Source organism: Centropristis striata, chromosome 8 (genome assembly GCF_030273125.1).
Source record: "Centropristis striata isolate RG_2023a ecotype Rhode Island chromosome 8, C.striata_1.0, whole genome shotgun sequence".
Taxonomy (NCBI): Eukaryota; Metazoa; Chordata; class Actinopteri; order Perciformes; family Serranidae; genus Centropristis; species Centropristis striata.
The window spans coordinates 15,707,573-15,723,007 of record NC_081524.1 but is presented as its reverse complement, the minus strand read 5'-3'; the positions used below and the strand labels follow the sequence as shown (position 1 = coordinate 15,723,007).

Below are 15,435 nucleotides of genomic sequence, written 5' to 3'. Positions count from 1 at the left end.
ACATATGCTTTTTTTTCTCACTGTCCGACATGAAATCAGACAATCACTTTTCCTGTTTTAGGTCCGTTAGGATACCAAAATTATTTCTATTTGCTAAATGCCAGAATAATGAGAGAAGGATTTTTTAGACAATTTTTTATTACTTTCTTCAAAGTCAGAAGTATACATACAGTACACTCCCCTGAAAAAAGCCTGGTTACTGATTGGATAGAACGCTAAGCAGGATGTGATGTAGTACTCGACACCAAAAGCCAGCGAAGCAATGTTGCCAACTTGTTGCTATAATTAGCAATTTTTCTGCTCTTCTTAACGAGCTTCGGTATGGCGGCTCGCTAAGAGGAGTAAGAAGCGGCACATTCCTCCTGCAGCAGTCTCTTCCAGCTGCAGTCACAGAGCCGGCTAACAGTTAGCTCTGTAGCAGTACAGTGTGTATGTGCTAACAGGCTAACAGTTAGCTCTCTAGCAGTACAGTGTGTATGTGCTAACAGGCTAACAGTTAGCTCTGTAGCAGTACAGTGTGTATGTGCTAACAGGCTAACAGTTAGCTCTGTAGCAGTACAGTGTGTATGTGCTAACAGGCTAACAGTTCGCTCTGTAGCAGTACAGTGTGTATGTGCTAAGAGGCTAACAGTTAGCTCTGTAGCAGTACAGTGTGTATGTGCTAACAGGCTAACAGTTAGCTCTGTAGCAGTACAGTGTGTATGTGCTAAGAGGCTAACAGTTAGCTCTGTAGCAGTACAGTGTGTATGTGCTAACAGGCTAACAGTTAGCTCTGTAGCAGTACAGTGTGTATGTGCTAGCAGGCTAACAGTTAGCTCTGTAGCAGTACAGTGTGTATGTGCTAACAGGCTAACAGTTAGCTCTGTAGCAGTACAGTGTGTATGTGCTAACAGGCTAACAGTTAGCTCTGTAGCAGTACAGTGTGTATGTGCTGCTGCTGCAGGAGGTGTTCACTTAGCGATCTCTGTTTGTTTACAACAAGCACCAGACACTCTGTGCACAGTTAGTGATGCCGTTAATTCTCAATCACTATGTTTATGATCAGCAGAGACGCTGTGTATAATTATTAATTAATGATCAAGACTATAATGTGCCTACAGACCCACTCATCGACATCTGTAGTTATGGTAAGATGATGATGTACACTAACTGCATACACTGTGAACATAAAGCATATAGTTATTGTTACTCCTACTGACAGTTTGTTTTACTCAAAATATGGCTGTCTCTTTTTCTTTCTGTGCCACACAGAGCATGTTGTGTTTGTCTGTACTTGGGACTTGGGATGCACATCACATTTCATGACAAATGAATGCAGAAAACCATGTAATTTCAAATGGTTCACATACTTTTTCTTGCCACAAAGGATATTTTAACTCCAGATTCATTCAGGAGGATTCATTTAGATCATGGCATTAGCAATCCTTATAACAAACTGCCAGTGATAGCCACAACATATTGGGAGACGATTAATATAATGCACTTTTCATCACAATCTAATGCTGCAGAATCAATGCTGTTTCTGATTTATGACTTCAGTCAAAAATCATGATCAGCAAACTTCTATGAGCCAAATTAACTTATTATAAAAAGTCAAATTAAAGTCTTGGAAATTCAACTCCTTTATTTTGATGATAGCTAAAATGCTCATATGAATTATAAATAATGAAATTGCATACTCACATACCTTATGCTTGCTTATGGGCTTGGATTCAGTATCTTTGCAGCTGCTCTGCCCTTGTAGATCAGGGTTGTGACTGTAATGTAATGAAGATGAATATTCTCCATCCAGGGAAGCTGAGGAAGTAGCTGAGCAGAGTAATGGTGATCCAAAAAAGTCTGGAGTCACAGAGACCGTCAGGGAGTCTCCAGGTAAGAATAATAAACCTGCCAAAACTCTCTTACTGTTGGTGTTGTTTTTTTCTGTGTGTTCATCAGCTCTTTTCTCTCACAGCCTTTGCAGGATTTCCAAATTACAGTGAGGATTTTGAAGAAGAGGAGAATCAAAAAGAGCCACGTGATGAGGTTGGTAGTTGGACTCTATAATGATTAAAGGTGCCATTGGTAATTTTCAATTTCATGCTGAAATGCATGTAGTTGTAATGAGGGCCACTTCAAGTGAGGGTGCGGGCCGTATGCGGCCCCCGGGCCTCCAGTTGCCCTAGACCAAGGTTATTATAGTTAGTTTTAAAGTTTAGAGTTTTTAAAAAACGATAACTAACTGAAACTGTGTGGTTACAAAACTAACTAAAACTAACTAAAATTACAGTGAAAATGTACTTAGTTTTTGTCTTTGTCAACTTTTTTCATCCGTAAACCTTTTTGGTTGATATGAAATCTATTTCATCTATCTGGTTTTATGACTTAATAAACTTATTGGGGCTGAGATGGATCAGACAAAGGAAATAAAGGAAACAAATACCCCATTACAAAAAAACTAACACTAAAACTAATACAAACTAAACTAAAACTAAGCAATTAAAAAAAATAATAATAATAATTAAAACTTGCGAACACACTCTAAAAACTAACTAAAACTAACTGAATTTGAAAACAAAAAATCACAACGAAACTAAAACTAAAACTAATGAAAAAAGCAAAACTATTATAACCTTGCCCTAGACACACACACACACACACACACAGACGCTTCTTGCTTTTATAGATAGATAAGTATTTTTATGTGTCTGATGCTGTTGACAAAAATTAAATGTGGATCCAGCAAACATACAGTTTACATAAAAATATACAACTGGGAGGTTGAACAAAAGAATGTTTGGATAGAGAAGATAATCATTTAACGAAAATGTATTATTATATTTTGGAAATTATCCAAATATTTTTGTAAAATCAAAACCTGTTTTGTCCCTTATCTCAAGAATCACTGTTTTACATTACTAGGGCTTAATGCTGTATTTGTTTATACTGAAATATAACAAACTGACTGATTGCTACATGATTCAGTAATTCATGCTTTTATCTTTTTCAGGAGCCTAAAATGTCTCCAATCCTTGCAAAAGGTAAGAGAAAAAGACAAGATATTTCACTGAGGTTGTATGTGAGCTTTATCTCATTCAAATGTCTCAAGTTTCAGCTTCTTGATTGTCATATGCACAACGGAAAAGCAGTCATTGGCAATGAAAATATATATATTTTTTGTGATCAATTTATTGAAAAATGTACAATATATACACTACCGGTCAAAAGTTTTAGAACACCCCAATTTTTCCAGTTTTTTATTGAAATTCAAGCAGTTCAAGTCAAATGAACAGCTTGAAAGGGTACAAAGGTAAGTGGTGAACTGCCAGAGGTAAATAAAAAAAGGTAAGCTTAACCAAAACTGAAAAATAATGTACATTTCAGAATTATACAAGTAGGCATTTTTCAGGGAACAAGAAATGGGTTAACAACTTAACTCTATGGAGTCTCTCTTTGTAAGTCATTTTGTGTCTTTTTTTGGTCATTTTGTGTCTTTTGGTGTCTTTTTTGTCATTTTGTGTATTTTTTTGGTCATTTTGTGTCTTTTTTTAGTCCTTTAGTTCAACATAAAATGTGATTTTGAATCTTTTTTTTTTACTTTCAAAACACTATCATGCTCAATAAAGAATTTTAAATGTTGCAAATGTGCATTAATTTCAGAGTACACTGAGACATTAAACTGCATCATTTTCAATTACATTCTGGAAAAGTTGGTGTGTTCTAAAACTTTTGACCAGTAGTGTATATTAACATCATATGCACTCTTTTCATTAGTTTTAGTTTTAATTTCGTTGTGAATTTTTGTTTTCAAAGTCAGTTAGTTTTAATGAGTTCTTAGAGTGAGTTTGCTAGTTTTAGTTTAGTTTTTATTAGTTGTAGTTTTTTGTAATGGGGTATTTGTTGGGTGGGAGATTAAAAGAGGTCACAGTAAATTTTGTCTTTATTTCCTCTGTCTGATCCATCTTCATTATGTATGAAAAAAGTTGATAAAGACGAAAACGAAGGACATTTTCACTATAATCTTAGTTAGTTTTGTAACCACACAATACAGTTTCAGTTAATTTCATTATCATGTAACATTTAACCCTTAAAACAAAGTCTGAAATCTCAAAAAAGCCTTTAGGCTGATGTGAACTGCAAATAAAAGAAAACTGAGGCTCCTCTCATTTAACTGTTGTTTCAGTTTCTCTCCATGATTCCCTGGATGACACAGGTAGAGACAACAGAAGAAAGGACGCTGCAGGGTCACTGGACAAAGGTAACACAAACACACAGGCTAGTTACAGTGCTATCCAGTAGCATACAACAACTAAAGAGTATTTTCTTACATGAAAGTTACATTCCAAAATAAATATCCAGAATGTACAGGGAGCAGGTTTTATTTAAAGTTCATGTTTGTTTAAGTATGGTCATACAAGTCAGTACATGTACTGCAAAAAAAGGTGTTTAGTCTAAAAACAGGATAAAAACAGTAAATCTGAGGGAAATGATCTTGCTGCATGGACAGATAATTTACCTTGACAAGATTTTTAAAATTAAGATGATTAAATCTAGAAATAAACATGTTGAACGCTTAAAATAATAAATTAACTCTTAAAACAAGATATTCAGCCTAAATATATCTGGATATAACTTTTTGTCCATATCGCCCAGCCCTACACAGTGTTAATATTTGCAATGTGTAAGAAAAAATATTTCAGACATGTACTTGAATAAAGAGGCCTCAGACTTTCTCCCCATGTAAAAGTGTCATTCCATAGACATTTCAGTCATAATCAGGCCTTCGTCAGATTAAAGACATCAGTTTACTTCCAGCAAACATCACACTGTTGTTTGTCCAAAATGTGTTTTTTTCCCCAAAAATAAATCAATGATCTTCCAAATGTTTCTCATCAGACTAATTCAAGCGGGACTTACAATCCATTGCAGTTTCTCCACAAGTTCATTTTAGTTTAACCTCCTCTGACCCTGCGTCCTCATATGTGGACATTTAATTTTAGGTTTGCTGGACCTTAATACTTCATTTTGCTTAACTATGACCTGTTGTCCTCAGTAGTCAATACATTAATCAGTATAAAAATCAGATGGCAGCATCTTGGTAAAGTCAATCAGCAGCTTATCCCCAGAAAAAAGTGGACCAGGTACAAAAACTGATCAGATTTTATAGTTAAAACTTGTTTATTTGTGCTTAATAATGTTTGTAGTTTGACTATTTTTAGCAATAGCAACAAGCTAAGACACTGCTAGTCAGGAAGTACTCATTTGAGATCGAATAGACTTTTACTATCGTTCTTTAAATGAGAGGGTGTAAATGTAAAGAAATAAACAGCTTTATAAACTGGTGAATTAATTGTGTTATACAGTAAAATTAACCCATCATTTTTCTTCCTGTTCAAAGACGATGCTTAGTTTTTGTACTTATCAGGTTCTATTGATCCAAAATATCTAGGAGAAATTAACAATATACAAAAGGAGGTTAATCTTGCATTGCTTTTGATACAAAGTACACTAAAGTTGTTTTCTATGCAGGCCAGTCATATGTGCAGAGTGGAGGCTCAGAGATGGAAGCTCTTCATGAGGCCTACAGGCAGATCCATGTGGTGGAAGATTCAGATGACCATAATCCCAGATATTCATTTTTGAAAGGGACGGAGAGAACGAGCAGACCTGTGTTTCCATCTTCCCCTCCTCCACATTCATCTCTTCAGCATGCTTCTACCAATGAATCAGGTCAGACAGCACCATACTGTAAATGGTGGATTCTTTCTATCTATTCTGCTCTACAAAGTCTAACTGCAGTAACTACATTTTGGTCAAAATTGAGTTATAACTGAAAATGAACTCCTTGATGTCTGTTTTATCGTGTTTCAAATGTTTATGTTTCAATTTTGCTTTATTTCAGATCAATAATTATATTAAAAAACACACAATCCAACTCAAAACCAAGCAGTAATTGCACTTACCACTGGCTGCTTTGGATATATATACTAATTTAAACATAAAAATAATGGAAATTACAAGTTTATTTGAATCTATATAGTGATGAAGTAGAAAAGTGAGATAAAATGATAATAAGACTAAAATATGACATTTCTGAATAGAGTAGAATAGATTTGTTAAACACTTTTAAATACACTTATAACAAAACCAATCTGATTTTATTTACTGAAAACAAAACCTAAAAGCTGAAAGAAGACAACAACATTGTAGTTACTGCACACTGTTTGTGCATTGTTACTATTAGAACCTTTTACAGCAATGCAGTAACTACATTTCTAGGGTCAAAGGTCAAATAAATCATCATGATCCTTGAGCATAAAAATGACATCAGTCATTAAAGCAGTCTTTCTCAGTTTGACCCTTTGCGTAGTTACTGCAGTTAGACTTTGTGGGCCAGAATATAGCTCAATGGTTTAACTAAAGCAGGGGTGTCAAACTCTGGCCCACGGGCCAAATTTGGCCCGTAGTGTAATTTTATTTGGCCCACGAGGCAATACCAAATTATTATCTTATTATTGTACTATAAAAGCTGACCCGCAGGTATTATACGGCACATTTACAGCTAATACTACAAATCCCACAATGCCCTGCTGTTGTTTTGGCGCGTCAATCAGGACAGGACCCAGAAACGCTCATCTGTGACAGTCGTCATAGCAACCTCAAGCTAGAGCTGTCTCCCAGCTACCCCTTCCCAAAAATGGAGAAAAGAAAGGCAGAATTTATTAACCTGTTGAAAAAGTTTATTTTGATATTTAAATCAGAAGGATGCAAATAGAAAAGAGGCATACGATTTTTATTTAATTTTTATTAAATAAATTAATGACACTGATGTGTTTTTTATTTGAAATTTGATTTTGCATGTCTGCACTATTTAGTTATATATTGTATGTTTATAAGCGTTGCTGGTTCCATATTTAATGTTAAAGCAAAACATGTTTGGTAAATATTAAAAGGTTTATTTGTTCAATGTTGGCCCGCGATTTTATTCAAGTTTTAAATTTTGGCCCATTGTGTATTTGAGTTTGACACCCCTGAACTAAAGGATTAACTCCTCTGGAGGACACAACCACGGTATCCTTTTACAGCTGTCAGTAACTAATTTTTTGTGATACATTCTGGCGGTCCTCGTCGCCCCCTAAAGTCACCAGTCTCTTGATAATACTGTATGCTCATGGCAGGACTGAAACAATCATTATTTTGTGTATCTAGAGCTCCCCACTGCAGAGGAGCTGATGAGACCCATCCAGCCAGAGAAGGGCAATATCAGGGGCTTCACCCTCCATCCTGTCAGGTATGGGCTGCAAAATTGTGAGTTAATCGGCATGCAATTAATGAATGTTTATCATCTACATGCAAACGTATGACGTTTAACAACAGAACTAGGTCACATGGAGCGCTGCTATCAACTTCACTCCAAAGGACAGGCTTGAAACTTTCTCCCAATTCTTGTTTGACATTCCTCGGTCATGTAAAACCAAAGATATGATCGTTTTAATTTGATAGAACAGAAATATTTGAGCGTTGGTGTAGCTCTCTGTGTAATTTCGCACATAGTTTGTTTTGAAGAGTTGCAGCTATTATTGGACTTTTTTGTATATAGTTTTATTATATTTAAACTTTTACCTTTTTATATGTTCATATTTGTATCCTATGTTTACATTTTCAAAAAAATTTTAAAAAATCAGGTTTTAATACTCCCTTGAAATGAGGTCTAATTTTGTATATTTGACTCAAATTGACCAATAATAATGAAAAAAATATGAAAATTAGTGGTAATATTTTTTTCTACATGTCCTTAAACCAGTCTGATGTCATGGGGTCCTTTTTGACTCCTGAGGACCACAGGTGCTATAAAAAAAATGTAAACACGTAAAAATGTATGAAGAAATTCATATTATCTATAAAGGACGCAGAGCGGCACATATGCTGAAAATTTCAAGCAATTCAAGTTCCAAAACAGTTCATTGAGCATATTTGTGGGTTTTTTTTAGTAAAAAGTATCATTTTTAAACTCAGATTTCATGATTTTTGGGCTCAAAATGTTGATCAAGTAGGTTAAAGTGAGAAAATAATTGTCAGATCATATTGGTGAAGAAAAAATGGATACCAAATATGGGTATAGTAAACATTTTTTATGTGGTACATGAAGGGCAAAATCAAAAGTATTCAAAAACGGCCAAAAACGGCTCAGAGCCCAGAGGGTTAAAACTGGGATTCAAACAAGAAAACCAATAGTTAATCTGAGGGATCTGAGTTGTGCTTTACTCACCTTCCAAACCTGCAGTCTGTTAACAGCCAGTGTTACGACCCAGCTCGATTTTGAGAGCAGTAACATGTGAAAAGGTATAGAAACGAAGGTGGAATGTAACACTGGGAGGTTCTGGTTAAATCAGGTTTTTATTAACCAGTAAAAGAAAGCTTTAAAAACAAAATCTAACAAAAAGAGGCTGTATGGGGCTGACAATAGGCAACACAATATACCACTAACATAAATTACCAAACTCTTGGCTTAAAGAAAACTCTAAGAAACAAAAGGAGATCAGCACCTATAAGCTTTCACAAGACAACAAAGCAAACTAAGATTTAAACAAAGGGTGTCCAAAGTCTTGGTGTTCTTTAACTAACAAATTTGTAAACTACAAAATTAACAAAGAGTCCAAGATAACACAACATCTGAAACCCCTCAGACAGTCCAACAATACTGCAACACACACACTAATACAATACTCCTAATTTACACAAATTGACCCAACAGCAAAGGCAGACTGCTCACAGCAGCCATGAACTGTGAACACATAAGCCTTTTATAAGGTGCAGCCTGTTGATTGACGACTTCTGATTGGCTGCCTCGCAGGAATCTCTGCCGCACCAATCACAGACGAGTAGAGGCAGTAGAACCAGGAAGTAGGCGGTCTCTCAGCTCCAGAAAAGGTCCAAACAACTCCAGGCAACCTCACAGCTGAATTTACATAAATACAGAGTAATGCAGAGAAACAATACAATAAATAAAGAACGGCAGGCGGCCACAACACCAGTCACAACAGTAAAGCAAAATGTTTCTTAAAATGTTTCAGTTTGGTTTTCTCTTTACATGTTCTGATTGCAGTGCTGCAGGACTTGATGGAGAAAAGACACCCAGCTTCTTGGAAACAGCGTTCTCAGACGTAACTTCTCCAGAGTCACAGCTGAAGCAACCAGAAAAGGCCGACTGTGTCCAAGTGGCAGAAAGAGGCGAGGGGTTGACTCGCCCCCCCTCCAGCCCCCCAGAGCCTCTCAACCTCACACGGAGCATCAGACAGGAAGTAGAAAGGCTGATGCAGGATCACAACAAATATTCTCCTTACACGTCCTCCGAGGCCGGCAAAGCTAAGAAACAGCAGGTTAGGAAACGTTTCTCCATTTGAGCATCACTTGGATCTGTTGTTGTATCAAACATATCACTTATATCACTTCATTCAAAACTTTGGAATGAATTTGATATACAAATTAGAAGGTCAAAAACTCAGCACTCAGCACCCTTGAGATCTGTAAGGTAGGCCGGTTCCTGACTTGTACCCATAAATGCTCCTCACTTCTTATAGGAGACCTTTATTCTGAAATCCATCTAGACTAAAAGCGTCAGGACAGCTTTTAGAAACCAGAAAACACCTCTACCACACTCCCAGGTGTATTATTTTGTTCCGTGTATTTGATACAATATTTTGTAACAATGAGGAATTCTGGACATTTTCCCCAGGCCTCCCACGGCTCCACTACTTTTCATTCCTCTACATCTTCACTGAGAAAACCCACTGTGGCCTCTGTGAGAGGCAGGAGACCGGAGGGGAGAGCAGCATCGAGGCTGAGTGGAGCTGCAGCTAAAGCCCAAACCCAGTCTGCTGCTCCCCGTCCTCGGCAGCATCCACAGGAAAAACCCAAATTTACAAAGAGCCAAGAAAAAGATGAATACACAGGTGATTTGTCGCACTCCCATGCAAAATATATTCTTCTTATACTGCTCAGATTAGATTACATACATTTATTTTTCTTTGCTTTTCTACTCTAACCTAAGTTTTTTTTCTCTTCATATTATCAGTTAGCTTTGAAAATTGATTTTCAATCTTGTGTTTTCCTCATTTCTGGATCCCTTTGTGTCTTCATAATGCATGAGCATTGTGTGAAGGGCTGGACCACGTTGTCATGTTAAGAACTGAGTGTTTGATATGTTCCGTATTTCCTCAATTTAAAGCCGGGCCCCTATCAATGACCGGCCTCATTTAGTAACCGGGGGTAAAAACAATTTTTATTAAATAAAGGTCGGCCTCTTTTATAAGCCGGGTGTCTTAGCGGTGTTAAAGTCTGTCCCACGTCGATATGTGTCCCCCTTACCTTAACCTGACCCCTGACCCCTGACCCCAACCACTCCTCCTTTCTCTGGCTTTGTTGGTCATTTTGTGTCCTTTTTTTTTGTAATTTTGTGTCTTTTTTTGGTCATTTGTGTCCTTTTTTTGTAATTTTGTGTCTTTTTTTGGTCATTTTGTGTCTTTTTTGTAATTTTGTAACTTTTGTTGGTCATTTTGTGTCTTTTTTTTAAGGAATTTAGCTTTTTTCTGTCATTAAGTATCTTTTTTGTAATTTTGTGTCTTTTTTTGTCATTTTGTGTCTTTTTTGTCATTTTGTAGCTTTTGTTGGTCATTTTGTGTCTTTTTTAAGGAATTTAGCTTTTTTTCTGTCATTTAGTATCTTTTTTGTAATTTTGTGTCTCTTTTTGGTCATTTTGTGTCTTTTTTTAAGGAATTTAGCATTTCTTTCTGTCATTTTATGTCTTTTTTGTAATTTTGTGTCTCTTTTTGGTCATGTTGTGTCTTTTTTTAAGGAATTTAGCATTTTTTCTGTCATTTAGTGTCTTTCTTTGGTCATTTTGTGTCTTTTTTGTCATTTTGTGTCTTTTTTTGGTTATTTTGTGTCTTTTTTTCTGTCATTTAGTATCTTTTTTGTAATTTTGTGTCTCTTTTTGGTCATTTTGTGTCTTTTTTTAAGGAATTTAGCATTTTTTTCTGTCATTTTGTCTTTTTTGTAATTTTGTGTCTCTTTTTGGTCATTTTGTGTCTTTTTTTTAAGGAATTTAGCATTTTTTCTGTCATTTAGTGTCTTTCTTTGGTCTTTTTTGTCATTTTGTGTCTTTTTTTGGTTATTTTGTGTCTTTTTTGTGTCATTTTGTGTCTTTTTTTTAAATAATAATTTGTCTTTTTTGGTAATTTTGTGTATTTTTTTGTCATTTTTCTTGTCTTCTTTTGTCATTTTGTGTCTTTTTAAGTAATTCATTTATTTTCTGTCAGTTAGTGTCTTTTTGGTCATTTTGTGTCTTTTTTTTGCACCAACCTGACCCCTGACCCCAACCAGTCCTCCTTTAAGTTGTTAACATGAGCCCAAGTTTACCTGAACCCCAAACAGTTCTCTCTACAAGGCCTCACCTTAAACTGAAATCCGAGTTAGGACTACGAGTTAGTCCTGTAGGTAAATATGGTTGTTTCTCCTGCCGTCCTAGTCATTCTCTGTAAAGTCCAGCCATTTACACACGTTCTTCTGGGCTTTTTAGTAGTTTAGACATTTTAAATCCTGCTAAAATGAACATTCAGCTGTTCATTGTTGGTTTACATCCCAGTACTTCCAATATGGCCGACATCCTGGTAACTGGCTACAATGCGCTGTGTAAAACACTCTAAAAAGTTCTTTTTTTAATAAAAGCCTCTTTCAAATAATAGCCTGCCCGTATTATTAGCCAGGTCCCAAACTGATTTTTTATTAATAGAAGCCCCGGCTACTATTGGAGGAAATACGGTATGTGTGTTTGATGAAAGTACTAAATACATTTTATGTGTTTTTGATGAGCAGAGCCAGATGTGAAGGTGAGCAGTGAGCTGGTGGCGTCTGTTCAGTCCTTAGTGGCTGTTATCCAGCAGCAGGTAGACATCAGCAGCCACCAGGACCCAAACACACAGAACACCAGACAGACACTTCCTCATCCAAATAACAAGGTAGGAGTGTGTGTGTGTGTGTGTGCGTGTGTGCGTGCGTGCGTGCGTGCGTGCGTGCGCGGAGATTGCCGCCTGGTTTCAATTTTTGGTAGGAGCCACTGCTATATCTGCCAAGCCACTTAGAAGGTCAATCTTGGTGTCAAAATCTACATTTTCTGGGTCAAGGAATCATTTAAAGCTGTTGAGAATATCACTAGATGATTATTTGATCAAGTAGATATGTTCATTTTCACTCAGACTGGGCAACTCGCTTCAAGTGCTGCAGCAGGGAATCCTGAGCTGAAAATGTTTGGAATCAATGTTCATGGGAGAGTGCGGATTAGCTGCCATGTCCACTGCTGAATAAAATCAAGGGAACGCTTTCATCTCATGTCAGATCTTGATCAACAAATTATTTACAGTGAGTCATCCAGTGATATTCTCAATAGCTTTAAATGATTCTTTGACCCAGAAAATGTATATTTTGACACCAAGATTGACCTTCTAAGTGGCTTGGAAGATATATTGGTTCTCATAGACTTTATATGGCTGCCATCTCCTATCTGCAATCTTGATGAAGTGGCTCCTACCAAAAGTTGAAACCTTTGGTGATAGAGAGCATGTGGAAAATGTTTGGTGCTTTTGTCCGGCGTGTCCCCTTTCTTCTCAAATCTGATCCTAAGCCGCCTGACTAACTGTATTGTTCCTGAGGTACTGGACGAGCGTTTTTGGAAGGATTATATGTCAGTTATTGCAGCTGGGATGCCAGTGAGGGATCATGTCAGTGCTTATGGGCTGCCCAACCATTCTACTACTACAGATGAAATATGAGGGGAGAACATCTGAGACTGTTCATGATGCATGTGATCATCCTTGTTGTCTGACCTGCAGAGGGAGGACAATGGCTCCGTGGTGGAGGAGCTCAGAGTCCAGCTGGCTGAGAGAGAGAAGGAGCTGCAGATGATGAAGGGAGGTGCAGAGGAGCTCAACTCACTCAGGAGGCAGAACTATGTACTGCAGAGCAAGGTACCAAGTGTAGCAGGCTGCTTTCTGCTCTCACACTGCGTTGTGTTGAAATAATCGAGACATGGTGGAGTATCTGTGGGGTTTATTCTTCACAGGAAAAATGGGAAAAAACACAGGCGTTACACAGGAGCCACACAGGTCTTTTACTATATCGCACAATAAATGATATAGCCTAAACTACATTATAAACAACATGAAAATACATAAACTCTCTTACACACCTCTCACAGTCAAAAAAAAATAATTTTACCCACACATCTAATTTTTTATAGTGCAAAAAACTGGCATACCTTCACAGGAAAAATGGAAAAAACCACAGGCGTTACACAGGAGCCACACAGCCACTCTCCACCCTCTAGTTAGGCTTAGTTAGCTAACTCTGAATGCATAACTAGATTTAAAATAAATTTATAAATTGCAAGTCATTGTAAGCTTGATCAACAGATTCATAAGTTTCTTACATAACATTATATATGAACATATTGTGGTTTTGAATGGAAAAAATAGTGAAAATAAATAGAGAGAAAGAGAGAACGCTTTATCTTATGACTTTGAGCACAGCCAGCTCTTTGACGCTAGGTGGTGTAACACCAAAACAACTCCCCAGAGGAACAAAGGGCATGAATTGATGACCACCATGGGAACTTTTTTACAGGCAGAAAATAATTATATTTTTGGGGAAGTTCACAACACAAAAAAAATAAAGGCTGTCTGTATTAACTGCCAAATAAATCTAAATTGTCCAATCTAAATGTTTTTTTCATGACTATATAAAGTATATAACTGTTTGTAGATCAAATATGTTGTTTCAGATCTTCAGATCTTCAGTACCGAAGGAATTGTAATTAGATGCAAGAAAAACTGCAGTAGCAACAATGATACATCTAAGAATCGTAAATAAGCTTTTTTTTTTTTCAACCCTTCAGCTGCAAAGTGCAGAAGAAGCCAGTCAGAAGAGGAAACGGGCCGAAGCCACGGACTCTGCTGCAGAAGAAAAGCTCAAAGAAATTGAAAAAGAAATAAAAGAGCAGGAGACTCTCATAAAAGGTTACCAGCAGGTTGGTTTCCCTCAACACTTACATCTCAGAATAATTGTCTTAACTTGTGTGTGGTTTCTCCTCTGATTGTCATTTAATCAAATCTGATTAGGATGTTGTTTCTGTTACATGATTTTATTCCAAGCGTGTGGACTCTGTTCTACATTTGTGTCAGAAAGTTGTTTTCCCCCACATAGTCTAGACGGATTTCAGAATAAAGGCCTCCTATAAGAAGTGAGGAGCATTTATGGGTACAAGTCAGGAACCGGCCTACCTTACATATCTCAAGGGTGCTGAGTCCAAAAAAATGGTTCCCAAGCGAAATTTTGAGTTTTTGACCTTCTAATTTGTATCAAATGGCCAATTGCCCATCTTGCTCAGTCATTGGACCATTTCCCCTTAGTTTTTTTGTAAGTAGGCAATCAAGATGAGGAAATTAAGTTTCTGGATCTATAGTCTAGAGTCAGAGCAAGAATATAGTGGAGGCTCAGTGTCTTTTTTATGTATATATACGTGTATATATATATATATATATATATATATATATATATACATATATAATTTCGCCTTAAAAGTTTTTTCTTAAAATATTTTGCATATATATATATATTTATATATATATATAAATAAATAAAAAAGGCACTGAGCCTCCACTATATCCTTGCTCTGACTCTAGACTATAGATCCAGAAACTTAATTTTCTCATCTTGATTGCCTACTTACAAAAAAAAACTAAGGGGAAATGGTCCAACAACTGAGCAAGATGGGCAATTTGGCCGCCATTTTGATATGCAAATGAGAAGGTCAAAAACTCAAAATTTCGCTTGGGAACCATTTTTTTTGGATTCAGCACCACCAAGTAGGCCAGTTCCTGACTTGTACCCATAACAGACATGTATCCTCACTTTCACTTTTTGGACAATTCCGTCTAGACTAACAGCTCTCTGCATCTGCACCTTCATTGTCCCAACTCAGTCGTCTTAGTGAATGAATTATTCAAATGATGAGCGGTCTTCCACCAAAACTCATTACTCAATTGCATGATTGTTTTCTTTTTTGTTTCATTTGTACACTTTTGCTTTGTTTTCTCTTTCCTCGTGTGTTTTACGATGTGTGTTATTAAACGTGTGTTTCACAGGAGAACGAGAAGCTGTTTCTGCAGGTGAAGGCTCAGCAGGTTAAGAGTAAAACCAACGAGGAGGCCATGTTTCAGGAAAACCAGAGGCTGCTGAATGAGCTGGCTTTCACAAGGTGGGTTCAGTAACGGTTCAGATCTGTGGCTATTTTGTGACCACAATTTTGTGTCCATTTAAAATCAATGATGGCCGACTTAAGAAACAGTAATACCTTTTGAACTCTTCTTTTTTTTTTTGCATTGTTGAATGTTTTTGTATTCT

At 36.7% G+C, this 15,435-nt stretch overlaps 1 protein-coding gene across 1 annotated transcript in view; it reads left to right on the top strand.

Moving 5' to 3' along the window:
• Positions 1-15,435, top strand: part of cep162 (centrosomal protein 162) — a 42,262-nt gene that overhangs the window by 12,727 nt on the left and 14,100 nt on the right. The window contains exons 6-17 of the mRNA XM_059338613.1: positions 1,793-1,872; positions 1,955-2,025; positions 2,990-3,020; positions 4,163-4,237; positions 5,509-5,709; positions 7,189-7,270; positions 9,086-9,359; positions 9,716-9,932; positions 11,854-11,996; positions 12,867-13,001; positions 13,928-14,059; positions 15,177-15,289. Of these exons, the coding sequence (XP_059194596.1) occupies positions 1,793-1,872; positions 1,955-2,025; positions 2,990-3,020; positions 4,163-4,237; positions 5,509-5,709; positions 7,189-7,270; positions 9,086-9,359; positions 9,716-9,932; positions 11,854-11,996; positions 12,867-13,001; positions 13,928-14,059; positions 15,177-15,289 (1,554 nt within the window). The remainder of the gene's footprint in view (positions 1-1,792; positions 1,873-1,954; positions 2,026-2,989; positions 3,021-4,162; positions 4,238-5,508; positions 5,710-7,188; positions 7,271-9,085; positions 9,360-9,715; positions 9,933-11,853; positions 11,997-12,866; positions 13,002-13,927; positions 14,060-15,176; positions 15,290-15,435) is intronic.